At 56.8% G+C, this 17,284-nt stretch overlaps 1 protein-coding gene and 1 long non-coding RNA gene across 2 annotated transcripts; one reads left to right on the forward strand and one right to left on the reverse strand.

The window, feature by feature from the left end:
• Window positions 1–215: 215 nt before the first annotated feature.
• Window positions 216–7,981, reverse strand: LHX1 (LIM homeobox 1). Its single transcript, XM_004434828.3, has 5 exons — window positions 6,442–7,981; window positions 4,320–4,546; window positions 3,946–4,223; window positions 2,397–2,562; window positions 216–2,063 (listed from the first exon to the last, which is right to left on the reverse strand). The coding sequence occupies exons 1-5, from the start codon at window positions 6,609–6,611 to the stop codon at window positions 1,684–1,686; spliced, it is 1,221 nt and encodes a 406-aa protein (XP_004434885.1). The 5' UTR covers window positions 6,612–7,981; the 3' UTR covers window positions 216–1,683.
• Window positions 7,982–8,184: 203 nt separating this feature from the next.
• Window positions 8,185–17,028, forward strand: LOC147914962 (uncharacterized). Its single transcript, XR_015554587.1, has 4 exons — window positions 8,185–8,232; window positions 15,569–15,735; window positions 16,295–16,409; window positions 16,861–17,028. It is a non-coding gene; the product is annotated as an uncharacterized LOC147914962 (long non-coding RNA).
• Window positions 17,029–17,284: the final 256 nt, after the last annotated feature.

Consider the following 17,284-nt stretch of genomic DNA (forward strand, 5'->3'; position numbering starts at 1 on the left):
AAATCCACAGAATGCAAATCTGTAGTTAATAACAGCAGGAAGCCAGGGAGAAAAGCTTGGCTGGTTTTAGCAAAGGGGGTCAGCTATAGCCAAGGTAAAAACAGACCCTAGTCCTGCCTCTCTTTCTGGCTTCTGAGGGGTCCTTCAGCTCCGCATCAGGCCTCCCCTCCAGTTGTTAAAGCATCAAATAACACACCAATTATCTAAACATCAGATTTTCTATTTTTATTAAAAACTCACAAATTTATTCAACATGTTTTCTTTCATACAGTGAATGGTCTAATATGCACTGGAGGTCACACAAGCTTAGGTTTATCAGAACAATAAAAGACATATGAGAAATTTAATATATAAAGAAAAAAGTAGCAGCTGTTGACTGCATATTTGACCATAAAATTTAAATATTTTGGACTTTTATTTTAAAGACACAAAAATAAAACCTGTGTGGGTCTATATAAGTCATATTAACAATTCCATGAATGTTCAACAGGACTAAAAATTAGCAAAGATGTTTTTTTTAAACCTTGTAACACTTTTTTTTTTTTAAAACACTTTCTCAGGTTGTGGTGCCAGGCACCTTTACAGTATTTGTGCTATAATTATTCTATTTGGCAAGTGTCTGAATATCGTGTTTTCTCTCTGCCTTGTGTAAACAACACCTTTTTACATACTAGCACAGTGAGCTGCGAGCCCTGCAAATCTGTCAGAACATCTACAGGAAAAGAAAATGAACAATTTTGGTTGATTGCTCAAAACATTTTGTTTTTGAACAAGAGGTTTCAAAATAGGATATATTAGTAAAACACTGAACTCCTGAATTTAACATTATACGTAAACAGTTGACTGTTTTTAGTTCAATAGTCTTTTTTTTTTTTTAACATTTTGTGTGTGAAGGTAGAATACTTTTCTTGTACAGCTGATGTTCAAGTCATTTTACTGAGAGGTCTGGCTTGAGACCATCCTATGGAGTGTGTCTGTGTGTGTATCTGCGTGTGTGTTGAGCTTTGTGAAGGTAGAAGAGTTGATACTGAGGGCTTTACATTTAGAATTTTGCAATTTGGCAAAAACAAAAAACAAAAAACTCAGACAAAATATATATATATAGTCCCACCTGATGCGCAGCAGGTCGGCGTTTCTGAAGCTATACGAGTTTGTTGTCGCTGTTGCTGAACTCTGAGACAACACTAATAAGAGATTTCCCAGAGCCAGAACCCGCCTGGCTGGCCAGGAAGCGCCCTGGCGACTTTCACCTCCCTCACCCGGCTGCGCCTCTCGGCCTCTCTCCCCGCGGCTCCTGGCGTCACCATTGGCTGTGCGCCCCCGCGGCCGCCTTGGGTGTTTCTTTGACGCCCGCTGACCAGGCGCGCACACCCGAGGAGTCTGTCCGCGGATCCAGATCCAGGTGGGAGGTGGGGAAAGGTCTGCATTTCCCTTCCGGAGCCCCAGTTTTGCACCTTGCCAGCCAGCTCGCGGATCCCAGTCCTACCTCCAGGCGGATTTGGATCCTATTTCGTGTCCCCCTTTCCCATCTGGTCTCCCCAGACGGAAAATGGTCCCCGAGGCTGGAGGAAGTGGGGGCGGGGGGGTATTTGCTTTTTAAGTTTTTTTTTCTTTTTTCTATTTGTCTTAAATAAAGGTTCATTTCTGTACAACCACGAACTCTGCGGACCGTGCCAGACCCCGCTACCACACGGCCGCCTCGTTCATTTCAGGGGGGTGAGACAGGTGGTTCCCGTAGCTCGCCCCGCCATTGACGGACAGCGACGAGAAAGGCGGGCTGGGCCCGAAGACCTCAGCCGACATTGAGTGTAGAGGCCCCGGTAGGCTGGGCTCCGGACTGGGCGAGTCCCCGGGGGGATGCGCCAGGATGTCGGTGAACCGCTGCGCCTCGCTCGATGGGTGGTGGCCGGGCAGCGGGTGCTCCAGGCCGCCCAGGGGCGTCCCGGACGGCCCGGATGACGGGACAAAGGGCAGGTCCACCGGCGTCTGAGCCTGCGAGGATGGCGGGCCTTGCGGGAAGAAGTCGTAGTTGCCCCCGGGCCCGTAGTACTCGCTCTGGTAATCTGCGGAGCGGCAGGAAGGAGGATGTCAGGGCGGGGCCCTGGGTGGGGCGGGAAGGCAACGCGGGGAACTCGCCATTTTGGGGGCTCCCTGTGGGCCTGGGAGCAGGGACGAGGCTTGGTGCAAACACAGGAGCTGCTCCCTACCTGCCCACCCGCCTCATTCAGGCTCGGGAATTTGGCCCTCGGTCTCACTACCTCCCCTAGATTTACTCCTCATCCTCCCCCCATATCTCCCCCACTCTCCGCTTCTCTATAGAAAGCCAAAGCGCCTCCTGCGCTGCTACCCGCTTCCAACGAAGCCAACCCCGCCAGGCCACTCGGCAGCACACCCACCTCCGTAGAAGGAGAAGGGCCCGTTGGGGATGAGCTCGCCCGGCTCCAAGCGGTCCACGAGCGGCCGCATCCGGCGCGGACTGCGGAAGAAGGCGTGGCGCCGGGCGCCCAGCGCGCTCAGCTGCTTCATCCTCCGTTCCTTGGAGCGACGGTTCTGGAACCAGACCTGAAGCAGACACGCCGCGGGGTGAGGCCACCGAGACCGCACCCCCTACTTCGGGTGTGCCGGGCCTGGCCCCTTACTCCTCCACCGCCTAGCTCACCTATTCCGGGCTCCCAGAGTATGTGCGTGTGTGTGTGTGTGTGTGTGTGTGTGTGGTGGGGAGGTGCTCTGAGTAGGACAGCGCAGGGCTGCCCCTGAGCCAATGGTGAACAGGATTCCCTACAGGGGGACCTGGGCAAGCCGCCCTGCTCGACGTGAGGCAGTTGGAGTTGTTTCTAACAGTCACACTGTCACAGTTACAGCTTCTCTGGGGCTGTACACACATATACATTCAACCTCCCCAAATAGTGTCAGACACACAAAGCTTCCCTTTTCACATTCCTGGCAGCCCCGTTCCCCTCATGATAGTGACAGAGACCCAAACAGCCTCCTGTTGACACTCAGTCTCCCACCCATAGTGACACAAAAAACCCACAATCTTTCTCACACCCACACACAATCTCCCAGTGCCAAACACACTTATCCACAGCCTCTCACTGAGAGTGGCACAGACATGCAACCTCCCATTCACGTGCGCAAACGTTGACACAGTCTCCCAGAGGCGGCAGGGACTTCCGCGGAGGGCAGCCTGCACATGTGTGTCCACGCACACAACCTCCCAGGCACATCCACCCACACTCTCACAGAATCTCCAGGCACGGTGAACCGCACACCTAACCTTTGGCCGGAGACTCGGGGTCCGAATCACACGCAATCTGAAGTTCTCACAACGCACCAGCACAGGCGCCCAGATGGCCGCCTCGCTCCCCGTCCCATTAGGGACCGCCGAGGCAGGGCTGACTCCCGCCCCGACCACTTCTCCTTCAAACCAGGACGCCCCACCTCTCTTCGGAGGCAAAGTCTCTGCTCTGGGGCTTGTCTAACTGGGACAAGAGACCCACAAACTTGGGGTTGGGGAAGCAGAGGGAGATCACGTTGTGCAGAGAAGCTAGCGGAACTGATTAACCCCCGGATGCACAGTGACCTCTCGGCTCCTTCCGAACAGGGGTGGGTGGTGCAGAAAAAGGGTCCCAACTTTGACCGCGGGGTCCGACAGTGTCCCCTCCTCCAGCCTCATGCTGAGCTCCCCCTCCCTCCCCCTCCCCCATCACTATCACCTGCGTTGGACCAAGAAGAGGAGCCACAAGGATTTCTAGAAACACTACATATCAGCGCTTCAAAGGTCGCCTGGGACAGGGGTGTGTCTGGACCTCTCCTCTCGCCGTTCGCTGGCCTCCTGGGACTCGCTCCCTTCCTCGAAGCTGGGCCCCCGGGCTCGGCCTGGGTGCCCGCCTAGGGGAGCCATGTAAGCCTCGTGGGAACTGGGTGGCACGCCCGGGTCCTGACCTGGATGACGCGCATGTTGAGGCCAGTCTCCTGAGCCAGCTGCTCGCGGATGTGGCGCGTGGGCTTGGGCGTAGCTGCGAAGGCGGCCTTCAGCGTCTCCAGCTGCTTGGCTTTGATGGTCGTGCGCGGCCCCCGCCGCTTGGCGCCCAGGTTCTGGTCGTCATTCTCATTGCTGCCCCCTTCCTTGTCCGATACGTTAGCGCTCTCCGAGTCCTTGGCGTCATCCTGCGACGGGTCTTGGGAGTCTGGAGACAAACTGGGGTCACTGCCCGTGGTGGCTGGGGAGAGGGAAGGGACAGGTGAGCAGCGGCGTTGGCGAGCTTTCCTCCCCCAGGTCCCGCCCGCCCCTAGCGAGCCGGGAATTGGGGCCTCACCCGAGTGGAGGCTGTTCTCTTTGGCGACACTGCTGTTGCTTAGGTAATCCTCTTTGCAGACGAACTTGTTCTCGTCGATGATGTAGAGCTCCTCGCCAGTGGAGAGCTGCTTGTTACACATCATGCAGGTGAAGCAGTTTAGGTGAAACACTTTGCTCCGCGCTCTCCGCACCAGGTCGCTGGGGGAGATGCCCTGCGCGCAGCCCGCGCATTTGGTACCGAAACACCTGCAGGGGGGCGGGTTGGCGAGGCGCAGGGGAAGACAGAGGCCGGGAGAAGGACGATAGAGAAAGAAAAGTAGAAAGTGGAGGAAGTGGGAGAAGAGGAAGGGGAAAAAGAAGAGAGACAGTCAAAAAGAAAGAGGCATAAAGCCGATTAAGCAGGCAAGAAGGCAGGAGGAGAGAGCGCGGAGCACCAGTGAACAGTCAGGGAGGAAATACACTGGTTAGACTGAGAGAGCGAGGGGCCCAAACTGCCTCCACCCCTATCCTCACGCCCAGCGTTGTCCCAGAAGAAGAAAGCGCTGCCAAGAAGCGGCAAGGCGGCGACGGGAAGAGGGAGGGAGACACTTATTTTCCTATTAGATTCAGAGAACAGTCAAATTCGAATTAGAGTTCCATATAAATGCACCCCGTACTCTGCTTTTCTCTCCTATGGTCGCCTCTCTTGCACCGCAAAAAGACCCGCGCACAGGCTGGCGGTTGGCAAAGTCCAGTCCCTCCGCGCGTAAACAAACAGCGGCGGAGAGCCCAGACGGTCGCAGCAGGGCCGCCGCTGAGTTCAAGCCCGGCAGCTTGGCGCAAGCTGGAGTCGCGGCGGGGCTCTAGGTGCCGGGCCGCGCTTCGCGGGAGCCAGGCCTCTTGGGCCCGCTGGTAGCCCGAACCGTTCGCCGCTCTCCGGCTCGGCTCCCGCCAGAACCTGGAAACCCGGCGCGGCGGGCCAAGGCTCAGAGGCTCAGCCTGAGCTTCCTCCCGGCTTTGCTCCACGGTCCCCCGCAACCAGAGCCGCGCGTCCCGGCGAGACATTGGGAACAGCGCGTCCCGGGCCTCTGAGCAAAGCGACCCGGGGGGTTTCCAACTCCCACTCCGTCCCCTGGTTTGATCTGTCACCACAAACTCAGAGAAAAGCAGAGACCCATTCAGCCAAGTAAACTGGGAGATTTCTAACTCCTACATGGGAATTACAATTCGCTTTTGCTCCTGTTCTCTGTTGACTTGTGTGTTGGTGTGGATTTGTTGGAAACATAGTGAGTTTAAGAGAATACAATTAAAATGCTAAACGGAAGAGGGGCGTCGGGAGAAGCCGCCTGGCTTACACGAGCCAGGTCTTGGCTTTTTCCCGGGTTTCGGCAAGGAGATGGCTGGCCGTGGCGGTCAGTGTCCAGGAGAGCTCCGAGCAGAGCCCGCGCCTCACAGCCGAGGGCAGAGTTGCGCTGAGGCCCAACCTCTTGCCAACCGGGGCAGCCGGGGAAGCAGGAGGAAAGGTCTTCGCGGAGGCTGCAGCCTCGGGGCACTTCAAAGGCTGCGGTGCAGCAGTTTGCGCAGGCCGGCGCTGAGAGGCCCATCTGGGTTTCGGGAAGACCCTGGGGCGTGCAGGATAGGCTTCAGGGCCGAGCTCTTCCCTGCCGCTGCCACGGCACGCAACTCGGACACTCCATACAAAAGGCTCGGTTGTTCCCGCCAAGACCTCTCTGAGACGGAAAAGGCAGTGGCATGGAGCTAGCCTGGGCTTCTAAGCTCAGCCTGGAGGGCGAGCAACCCGGGAGGCCCAGAAAATGCAGTTGCTGGAGAGCTCCGCGCGAGGAAAGACAGGAGCCCGGGCTAAAACATCGGAGGCTGCGCTACCGCCTCCAAGCTTGGAGGGGCTTCTGGCTCTGAGGCGGGCTCAGACCCTTTCTTCCCAGGCACGTGCAGCGAAGCGCGGACCCACAATTTCCAGGATGCGAGCAAGGCCGCCTCCCGGGCGTCCAGCGCGCCAGCTGGCGGAGAGGCAGGCGCCCACGGGACTTGGCTGCCCTCTCCAAAGGCAGCTCCTAACGCGGCCACGCCGACCTCTGATCCGAAGCCGGCCGGGAAGGGCCCGCGGGGAGGGAGCAGCAGAGGGGCGCGAGGGAAGTACTCACCGGAAGAAGTCGTTCTTGCAGTAGAGCTTGCCTTCCCGGGAGAAGCACTTCTCGGTCAGGTTGCATTTACATTCACAGCACTGGACGCACTTGACATGCCAGGCCCTGTCCAGCACGTTCAAGAGGAAGCGGTCCAAGATGGGCCTTTTGCAGCCGGCACAGTGCACCATGGTCTTTGGTTTGGTCAGGTGAGGCCCGGAGGGAGAAGAGCAGATAGAGCCGAGGGGATGATTCCCGAAGACGACCGGCACGAGCTCCCCAGCCCCTCCAAAAAGAGGAGACACACTCGGCGGTGCAAGCCAAAACCCGCACCAGGAAATCAGAAGGTGGGAAACGAGGCTGATGGGGGGTGGGGGGCGCCTTGGTGGAGTGTGCAGCCCGGGAGTCCCAGGGCCCCGGGGCACGGCAGCGCCGCCGCACCTCCTGGGGCGAGGAAAAGACTCTCAGGCGGGCGAGAAAGCGACTCTTCTGCCCAGAGCCCGCGGAGGACTGAAGGTCACCGAGAACGGCGACGCGAACGGAAATAAATAAATAAAACGGAGACGAAGAAGGAAGAGGACGACGCGGCGAGTTCGGGTTGCGAGGAAAGCGCCGCTGAGTTCTCTCCGGCTTGAGGTAGAGCTGTCAGAAGTCAAAGTGCATCTGCTTTTGTCGGGGTATGAGGGCGAGTGTGTGTGTGTGCCGGGCTGCCTGCCGCCGGGATTTCCCCTCCTCTTTTTATAAAAGAAAAGAACAAAACGAGTAGAGAAGCTTTGGATCCTAAACTGCCGGCATCGCGCAGCGGGTCGGGACAAGCTGGGCGCCCGCGGTGGGCCTGGGGGAGGGGGAGGGGGCAGGCCGAGGCGGGAGGGAGGGAGGGGAGGGCGGGAGGAAGATCTCGTTGTTGATTGTTGTTGTTGCTTAGGTTTCCCCCCTTTTGGAGAAGTGTTTGTGTCGATCGAGAACGGAGAGGGACAACTCCGGGCGTACGCAGCCAGGTGCGCTCGCTCGCTCCCCACCGCCCTAGCCCCGTCACCTCGGCCCGTGGCCTGCCTGGCGGCCTCCGTGTTCTCGGGATGGCCCTCCCTGCGCCTGGACTCCTTCAGGGAGGTGATAAGGTCTGGCTCCTCACCGCGCCTGGCCGTGCATCGTGGCTCCAGTCTCAACTTGCGGCCGCCTGGGCGCGCAGCCCCGCATCGCTCGGCCCACGCTCCGGCTGCCTGCTTCCAACCCCACAGTCGCTCGACTTTTTCTTTTCCTTTTCCCCTCTTTTTTCGTTGTGGTGGCAAATCTGAGTTTCCTTTCTAGCCTCTTTCCTTCCTTCCTTTTTTTTTTTTTCCTTTTGCAGCGGGAGGAGTCGGGGGGAGGGGGAGTAGATTGGAGAGCTTTCAAAAAACGTCCTAGTGCAGCGGCTACAGTTCTGTGCGACTGGAACAGCTCCGCACAGGCCGCCGCTGTCGCTGCCCGGGCCGCGGTTCGTTGCTGGCTGTCCCCGGACAAGCGTCCCTCTGTCCCTGGTCTCCTGGCCCAGACCGCCGCCCCGGCGTGTCTCTCCCCAGCTCCTGCGGCTCGGTCACTGCTCCTGGCTGTTGGCTGAGCTCTGGAAGCCCCCTCGCCTTAATGCAGCGCCCGCCGACGTCACGGCGGCCTGCGACCAATCAGCGGCTCTCGGTCCCTCTGTAAACCATTCTGCATCCCCCGGCCGGGGAGAGTGCCGGGAGACCGCGTTTAGAGGATCAGTGGCGGCTACATCCACGGCCCGGCGCGGTGCGGGCGGCGGGCAGCTAGGTGCCCGGGCACCCTCCTGCTCTGGTAAGGTGTCGGTTTCGGTGGGAGGGACTGAGAGAGGGCGCAGGCTGAGGGCAGAGTTCTGCTGGAGGGTAGGAGTAATCCAGGATCGAGCCTTGTTGAAGGTTGGGGTGCAGCTGGGTCCGGGAGCCCCGGCGGCCCTGGTGCACTGCTTGACTTTGCAATTCGGAGGGTGTTGGCTTTTTTTTTTTTTCCTCCTTCTTGCTTTCTTGGCCTAGCAGTTTGCCCCGGGCACAGCGCACATCTTGGGGGAGTAGTTGGGAGATGGCGCTTGGCAGCAGAATCTCCCTCCTCTGGTCCCTCCTTCTGTGTGCCCTCCCTCAATCCAACCAAAGTCCACGGAGGCCCGGTCTCTGGCAGATCTGGGTGTCTGTTTCCCAGCGCGGTCTTGGAAAGTTGATTCCGAGGTTTCCTGGTGGGGGCGGGGGAGACCAGAGGCGCGGCGCCAGGGAGGGGAAAAGGAGGGGGCGGGGAAGCGCCTCGGGTGAGGAGTTGCAACCCCGGCGAGAAGTTGTGAGAAAACTGTGATCCAGAGACATCTTTTACACACAAAAACAAGCGACTAGGCGGGAAACCGCGGGGCATCAGCGGTGGCTGGGGGGTAGTGGTAGTGGCTGTGGAAAGGGGGCCATCCTGGAGGCTCCACAGAGAGGCTGCAGTGGATTGGGGTGTGCAGAGTGGGCCCGGCTTCTCGTCCTCCCCTTTTCCAGGCTCCGCGCTGGCACCAGCTTCCCCTGACACCCTCAGGCCACACCCTCGGTAGTTCACTCCTCAAGGAGCCATACCTCCCTAATTCTGCTTGGAGTATAAACTCGGGACCACTGCCCACGGGGGCGGATTATCCCAGTCGCGGGGGTCGGGTCCGGGAGAGTCTCTGAGAGCCTTAGCCTCGAAGAGTCATTCTAGATCCTTGGCCCCTGCCAGTTAAATACCAAATTCCGTTTGACGCATCATTTCCATGCTTAACCGGGATTTCTCCCGAAGTGAAGTCTGAAGATGGCAGGGCTGGGCAGTCGCCCTTTTGCTCCTCGTTTTTCTTTTTTAGGGGACGGGATGCTAGGAAGGCGCATTCGGCCCAAGTGTGGAAGGAAATAACGATGGGCGGCCAGCCAGGCCTAGCCGGTATTTTGGGATTGGCCTTTTGACCCCACTCGCGGTGCCGGGCTCAGACATCCCACACAGGACCCGGAGCTAAATTGGGGGAAATGCGCGCTGAAACGCAATTGCAAAGAACCTGGGCCAGCAGGGAATCCAACTGTCTGCAAAAGGAGTACCCTGTTCGGACGAACCCAGAAGACGCTACAGCGAATTTGGTTTGCGCTTTGTGGGACTGGGGTTTTAGGGCTCTGCCAACGCCCCTTTCCTGCCTCCAAGCTTCCGCCCGCACCGCCCTGCAACCTCGAGGCCCGCTGGCAGCCCCCGCCTTACTGCCCGCCACCTTTTCATTGGAAGCCGAAGCCGAGGCCGCCGTGCGCCTCTTTGGCGCTCCGCCCATCCTGATCTCTGGGTGCGGGGCCCTAACGCCTTCTCTGCACCCCTTCCACTTACACCTGGGCTCCGGCTGCTCGCTTCAGGGAGGGCGGCGTTGTGGCTGGTTATCTCTCTTGCACCAGCCCCCTCCGCGGGTCTCTCCTAGGCCGGGGCGCAGGGCAGGGCTGGGGATGGGGAGGGCGGTTTCCAACCCATCAGGCGGGATCGGACTTGGCTTTGTGCTCCTCCTGCGGTCCCGACACTTCCAGGAAAAAGCCGACCCGTACCCAGTACTCCAGGACCCGTGGAGGCGCCAAGAGCTGCGTGGCGCGGGCTCCTCTCCTCCTCCATCCGGACCCCGAGGCGCCTCCCCAGCCCGCTGCTGTGGGTGAGGCCGGCGGGGAGGGGCTGGTCCAATCGAGCGGTCCCCACACTCCCCCCCTCCCCAGCTGTCTCGGTTCTCGCCGCAAGCGCTCTCGATCCAACCGCCCCTTTCTGGAATCTATAGCGGACCGAGTCCCGAGTGGCTCGCCCCCGCCCCCGCCCCAGCTGGGCTCCTTCTCATGCAAAGCAGAGGGGCCGCAGGGGTGGGGGTAGTCGACGGGGACCTACGGGGCGACAGCTGGACCCGGCTGCCAGCCTTTCCTGAACCCAGGGCCCGTCGCCTCCTTTCAGGTGGGCAGGAGGAGATTGATCCACCCGTTTGGGGGTGCAGGGACCTCGGGATCTCAACGTGGGTGAAAGAGGGTCCCTCCCTGCGGGCGGACCAGCACGGTCAGCACGGTAGGGGAATTGAGGGCGAGGACAGGACGCGGGCTCTGGGGCATTGGGCTCTGCTTGTCCCGGTGTCCACATGGCTTAGTAAACAGGTCCGCGGGAACCAACCCCGGCGTCTACCAGAGGGTCCAGGAGCGCAACTCGAGGCGCGCCTCTTGGCTCCTGGTTCTAGGTTTAAAGTCCAGATTTAACGCCTCCACGGGGACAGCACACTAGATTAATGGTTTTTTTTTTTTCGTTTCCATTGAGCTTTTATTTTAAAAAGCAATTGGTCGCAGAGACATGGAGAGAAAATTGACCAGCTTTCCAAATTTGCCGTCTCTGAAGCCTCTCAGTTCAGCTCTGCATTTAAACCAATATCTGCTTGGCGAAGAGCACCAACCTTCCCTCCTCACCCTCACGGCCACACTTAACTGCCTGCGTCCTGAAGTATACAAGCGCTGCCCTACCCAACGCCCTCCAAGTCACACAGACCCACAACCACACACACCGCCCCAGGTCGTGTAAATTCTGGACAGCATGCCGTGAGGGTCAATTTCGCCGCCGAGTCATCGCTCAGTGGCCGCAGAATCCTCTCCACCTCATCCCAGGCACTCTTGGAAAAAGCCCTAGGGGGCCCAAGAACCGGCTTTCACGGTACCACAGGTTTCTCTTCCGAGAAGCGCCTTGAGGATCAGCCCAAGAGGAAGGACGCTGCCCGGGGAAACTGGGGATGCAGAGGGTTCTGCCAACCCTCCCCAGCCGCCCTGCAGTTTGGGGGGCTGAGGGCGCTCTCTCCTGCATCCCCTGTCCTCCCGCCGCCTCCTCGGTTCCGAGCCCCAAGTCTCCTCGCTACCCGACGTTTCCGAGTGGCTCGCGCAGCCCAAAGACCCGATCCTTCGCCGCACAGTCAGCTGCTATAGATCCCGAGAGCGGCGACCGCCCCTGGCCCCTTTCCTCCTTGCCCACGGCGCTCTCCCTCAGCCTAGGACCCCCAGAAAAGGGCAATGAGGCCGTGAAAGAAGGCGCTTGGAGCGGAGCGGACTCTTAGTGGTTACCTGCGCCGGGCTGCAGGTATGGGGCGCAACCAGCCACGCGGGTCTAGGAAGAAAGAGGAGGGAGGAAGCCTGCGCGTCCTGGACCCTGCGGGTCCCGGAGCCCACGCAAACTCCGCAGAGACGCGATGAAGACGCCGCAGATGCAACGCAGGAAACTTTTGGCCCGGGTCCTTCGGATCTGATACGATCTCCTGCTCTCTCCTTTTCCTCTCTCGTTCGTTCCTGCCTCAGGCTGCCTTAATCTCACTCCATCACTTTCTACTGGAAATCACCTATTTGTGTACAGCACTTTACAGTTTATATCACTATCTTCCCTGAATCGCGTAGTAAGGGGGAGGGGATCGGTATTATCTCCTTTTTCCTGGGGGAAGAAACCCAAGATCTTTCCTGGGGGAAGAGATCCCTGGGTCAGTCTACTATTGAAGATGAGAAGTTTGGGAGGCTTGTCACCTTGCTCCATTGTGTACTTTGCCCCGGCCACGTTTTTCAAGTCAGGGGTGGGGGTGGGGAGGGACCGCGAGGCCGGGAAGGGGCAGCATCCGGCCGGGCTTCACGGTGTGCGCTCGGGCTGGGTAAACAATGCTGGCTTCCCACGAGGGCTGGAGGAACCCTGGGCATGGAGGGTGGGGGGAGCGAGGTCGAGCGTGGAGATCTCAGACGCAAGTGAGCGCCGCGCCACGGAGCAAAGACAGGACGTGGACAGCCTCGGAAAGGAGAGGGTGAGCTGGAGAAGACAGGAGAGACAGAGAATCAGAAGTGTGGGGAGAGGGACGGGAAAAGGGTGTAAGGGCGGAAAACCAGACGAAAAAAGAGAAGGAATGAGGGAAAGTACGCGGGGATGAAAGGAGGAAAGACGTGTTGGAGGAAATGCGTGGAGGAGTAGAGAAAAAGAAATGGAAAAGAGACCCAGAAAGACACCCAGCGACAAAAAAAGGCGGCGGGGAGAGGCGCGGAGCCGAGGACCCTGCGGGCGTTGCGGGGCGTCCGGCGGGACTGGGCGCGGGGGTGCGACTGGCGCGTTCGTAGGCGGGAGGAAAGGAGGCGGCGTGTTTGGTGGAAGACTCAGCGCCGGTGGAAAAGCGTGTGAGCGGCTCTGGGCAGGAATCCAACAAATAAATAAAACGTCTAAGACGGCGTGACAACAATGTGTATTTGGGTGCGTGCCCGTGTTTCTCTGAACACACTCGCACCCGGTAAGGAAGACAAACGCGGCTCGTGCCTCGGAGTAATTAATCCTCTCACTAATTGACTCTCTCCCCTTACCTAATGGCGGTGGTCACTGTGGATATCTGGAGAGATATCAAGTGGAGGGGGAGAGAGAGAGAGACCCCTAAAGCTAACCACCTTTGGGCCTGGGACTAAGTTCTTTCTGGACTTGAAAGCTCTAAGCTCCCCCTCTTTAGGGGGGCAAAGTTCAATAGATGTTGCTGCCTCCCCAGCCCCTCCATGTTTGCATTAATAAAGCTCTCCTCAGATTAGGGGTGACCAGGAGCCCTCTACACACACCCTGAGGCCCTTCATCAATCTCTGAGGTTGAAAGCCACCCACTCCCCCTCTGCTGGACATTTCCTACCTCCAGGCAACACCACAGCTCCCCCTCTCCTGTTGTTCCCCCAGGAACCCAGCCTTTTAGTCACTACTTACTCTTCCCAGGACCTTGGGTGTGTCCTGCAGCCCCTAGTGGAGCAGGTGAGGTTTTGAATGGGTTGGGAAGCAGCCTTGGGTAGATGGAGAGAGAGCAGCCAGAGGCATGAGGTTCAGGCAAGAATGGGAAGAAGCTTCTAGAGACAAACCCCCTCAGACATGGGTGGAGAGATACGGAAGCACAGAGAAGAGCAATGCATACTTGGCAAGATGAGGCCTCTGGGGACAGAGGAGAAAAAAGGTAGACACAGTACACCGTGGGAGAGAGCATCAAGTGTGTGGGAGGGCAGGAAGGTGACCATGTCTCTGTGACTGTGAAGGGGACAGTTCTAGCTCTCTGTGTGAGCACAGGGAGGGGCCCCTCTTGTTTTTCCCCACAGCACCCTCAGTTCTCAGGACTGGGGAAAGAGGCGGGAGAGAGAGTGTTGGACTTGGAGCCATCCCTTAGTAGCTGAGTCCGCCAGGGAAGGGGCCCAAGGCCCCCAGGCTGTTGGGTGATGCAGCTTTGAGGCTTGGGTTTGGGAGGTGAATGTCAACTCTCACCCCTTCAACGTGGCAGCTTTGCTCTGGTGGTCTCCTCAGAGGCTAAATAAATAATTGCTGTGATCCATAAACCACCCAGCTTAAGGAGAGGAAGGTGGGGGGCGGGAAAGGGCAGCTCCCCAGGAAAAAAAAATCCACTCCCCCCACCCCCCCACCCCCCAAACACATTCTTAGTTGTCCCTTGGGAACATTTGTACATTTGACCAAAGCAAATCCCCAAGCAGTAACAGCAAAATTTGTCACAGGGGCTGGCAGTCCGGAGAGAGTTGGGGGTCTGGAGGAGGAGGGGTGGGGAGAGATGGGTGGGTGTGTTTGGGAAGGTGAGAAACTTGTCTCTTCTCTCCCTGGGTCTGTCATGCTTTAGAAAGAAAGTGAGCAGGAGGAATAAAGTTCCCGAGGAAAGAAAGAGAAGGGCATATAAAAGGCAAATGCAAACTAGAAAGGAAAGAAAGTGAAGAAGAAAGAAAAAGGCGGGGAGGGGGGAGAGACGCTAATAAAAAAGGGTGAAGGCGCCCCAGGAGGCTGGGCCTCATCCCAAACCATCCGTCTTCATTGTCTCCGTGTGTGCAAAGGCAACTCCCGCATAAGGAAAAGCCACTATTGGAGCCGCGGCTTTATTTTATATCCTATACATCAGGAGGGAGGCAAAGCTTTATTTTCGCCAAGAGACAGATATTTTATTTCTCTCTTACGGTTTTATGTGTGAGAGATGTCAGGTTGCCACAATGGATGGCTAATGCATAGGCAAGAGGAAGCCGTGTTGGCATGCTGTGTGTCATGGGGTCTTGGGGGGGTGAGCGGGCCTGGGATTTAGGGCTGATGGGACACTCTGGGGGATTTCTGCTAAAACATCTCTCTTCATAAATCCAGAAGCATGGTCAGCTCAACAGGGAGAAGAAGGAGTTTTAGAGGGAAAAGAGTTGGGCTTAGTAATAAATGAACACACAAAGGAACCGCTTACCTTCCAACAGGCTCGGGCAGCGGGGCAAGGTGGCCCTGTGGGAGCGCAGAGACCCACGTCCAACACACACGCCATTAGCAGAGAAGTGTTTTCCTATATCCAGTGTCAGTTTGCTTCCTTTCCCATTTTATATTTTTCTGCCCGTTTTTTCCCCCTTCACCAGAAATCTCTTTTCACCTCCTCAGAGCCTTGGGGGGAAAGAGCTATTAATTTGCAAATCATCTGATCTGTGAAAGGATCAAGATGCCTGTTTTTCTGCACTAAATCCGATGTCTTGAGTGGACACACATATGCACACACGAGCCTATCATGCTGTGAATCCTGGGAGCATAGGTGCCACATTGGAATCCAAGAAAAGCCTCCCCACCCATGGGACCTGTGGCTGAATTTAGCCTTAGATCCCGAACTGCATAATGTTCATGTTTTTAAACCTGGAGAGAAGGGGGAGATGAGGGGGAAAAGAGACAGAGGGAAGTGTGTTAATTAACATGTTCCATTCAGGACTTAGACTAGTCTCCCCCACTTCCAACCCTCTAAACCATTTTTTTTGAAATCTTGGTTTATATCCACTGTGGAGCACAAAGGTGACCATGCTCTTTCCCTCTTTTCAGGGGATCCGAGGTGGCACAGGATCTCTAGGCAATGAACGTGGGGGACCTGGGCACACCGTCTTTAGCTGTGGCCTTTGGGGAAGACATTTAATGTTTCTGGGCCTCAGTTTCCCCATCTGTAACACGAGGGGATTGGGCTAAATGATTGCTAAGGTCCCTTCCAGCTCCGACCTCCTCTGACCGAATGAGATAATGTGTTAAAACACTTTGTGAATGCTAAAGCCGGACGAATGCCAGGGATTATTATTACAATTCTAATCAATCCTCTTTTCTCCACCTGGATCTTGGCTGTTTAGCGCCAGCAAGCAGGCTAAAGAGGGCCAAAAGCGAGAAAGCTTAGCAGAGATGGAAAAGCTCTGTGGCGTGGACAGAAAAAACCCTGCATCTCCAGAAACATTCTGTTCCTGTGTCGCCCGCCCCCCCAAGCCCAGTGGGAAGGAGTGGGGAAGAGGAGGAGGCCTAGGTTGGTAAGACCCATTTTAGTCTACATGGAGGCCATTTGTCTCCAAGTAACTGACATAGGAACCTGATGCTAAGGCGATTTGCAATTGTTTTTTCCAAGAAGAAAGGAAAGAGCAAGGTGTAGCTGATTAGCAAGTTAATTATTTCAGTACCCCAAGGGTTCCAGTGTGGTGGTAAGTTGTCTAGCCCTGGTGTAATTTCACAGTCCATGCATTTCCTGGTGAGTACCTGGGGTGCCCGGGTCTGTCTCTCTCTCCATCCACCTGCCTTATGTCTTCCTGACACACCTGGGGAGATGGGTAGAGGCTGGGGTGGTAGATGGTGCAGCGTGTCTATTTGGCCTAGGCTGCAGGTGGGGGGCCAGAGAGAGAACAAGGTGGAGAAAGCCTCTACCTCCGCCAACTGTTTAATTATCTGGCCCTTCTTTCTTCTTTAAAAAAATCTTCTGTTTAATAAATATTAATGACCAGCATGGAAAGTAACTGGGTTTGAGGGGCCTTTTGCCTCTCACCTCCTCCTAGCCCCGGCCAGCTCTCCAATGTTCATATTTCCTTTCCCAGCTCTGGCCACCACTTGGTCTGCAGCCGCCTCCTCCAGTCTGACTTCCAGATCTGATTTCCCCTTGGGGGAGGAGAGGGAGGCTTGTGTGGTCAAACGGACACCTCCCTCAGAGAGGTGAGTTGGAGATGTGAACGTTAGTCTCAGAATTAGCGGCTTTTGCCGTTCTCTGCTCTCTGGGCTGGTAGGGCCGGCCCCCCGCCGCTCCTCCTGAGATGGATGAAGGGAGGGCTCTGCAGTTTACTTAAGAGTGGTCCCATCTGCTCAGACTGGCCTTTCATAAGGGGAGGGATTTATGCAGTGTCCTTGTGCACAGACCTGGGATTTGCCTGAAAACCTTGGGCCTCTGAGAATATTACTGAACGCTAAAATGTTCAGCCCTGGAGATGATTCATGATTTATCTGCACGGACAGAGAGAGAGAGGGGAGAGAGAGAGAGAGATAGAGTGTGTGTGTGTGTGTGTGTGTGTGTGTGTGTTGGGGAGGGGCACACACATTGATGGGTGCTTTTCACCATTCTTACTTATAATCCAAACATTAGGAAACTTTTTTTTCTGTATTTACTCAGGAGACAGCCCACGGCACCAGGCTCTGGAGAACCAACTTCCTAACTTCAGCGGTGTGAAGATGATACAATACTTTTTGGTGGTGACATTCAGCTGTCCCTCAAGCAGGTTGGCTGATATCCCTGCTGGCGGAGAGGGGCCGGGGACTGCCTGGAAATATAGCTCTGATGACTGGGTGGCAGAGGATTTGGGGAGTGGGGGTGGGTCCAATCGCTGTTCAAATTAGACTTGGCCGTCTTTACCTCGTAGGCCTCAGGGGTCTCAGTAGGAGAGAAGTTAGAGAAACTTAGAATGCAGGAAGGCAGGTATCAGGAGTTCCTTGTCTCAATCTTGAGACTGCCATGCCACAGTGAAGCCCAGGGATGGTAAAAAGAGATTCTAGAGAGCAGGGCGTTGAGGTTCCAGGTGGGATCTTTGCCCGGGCTC

This window comes from Ceratotherium simum, chromosome 16, assembly GCF_057802395.1.
Source record: "Ceratotherium simum simum isolate JZ-2026a chromosome 16, ASM5780239v1, whole genome shotgun sequence".
NCBI lineage: Eukaryota > Metazoa > Chordata > Mammalia > Perissodactyla > Rhinocerotidae > Ceratotherium > Ceratotherium simum.

Excerpts from the sequence above, each read along its gene's own strand:
- LHX1 (XM_004434828.3), bottom strand. The coding sequence starts at position 6,611 with ATGGTGCACTGTGCCGGCTGCAAAAGGCCCATCTTGGACCGCTTCCTC. Across the intron at positions 4,547-6,441 it reads TGCAAGAACGACTTCTTCCG|GTGTTTCGGTACCAAATGCG; the intron begins GTGAGTACTTCC and ends GCCCCCCTGCAG. Across the intron at positions 2,563-3,945 it reads TCAACATGCGCGTCATCCAG|GTCTGGTTCCAGAACCGTCG; the intron begins GTCAGGACCCGG and ends TGTCTGCTTCAG.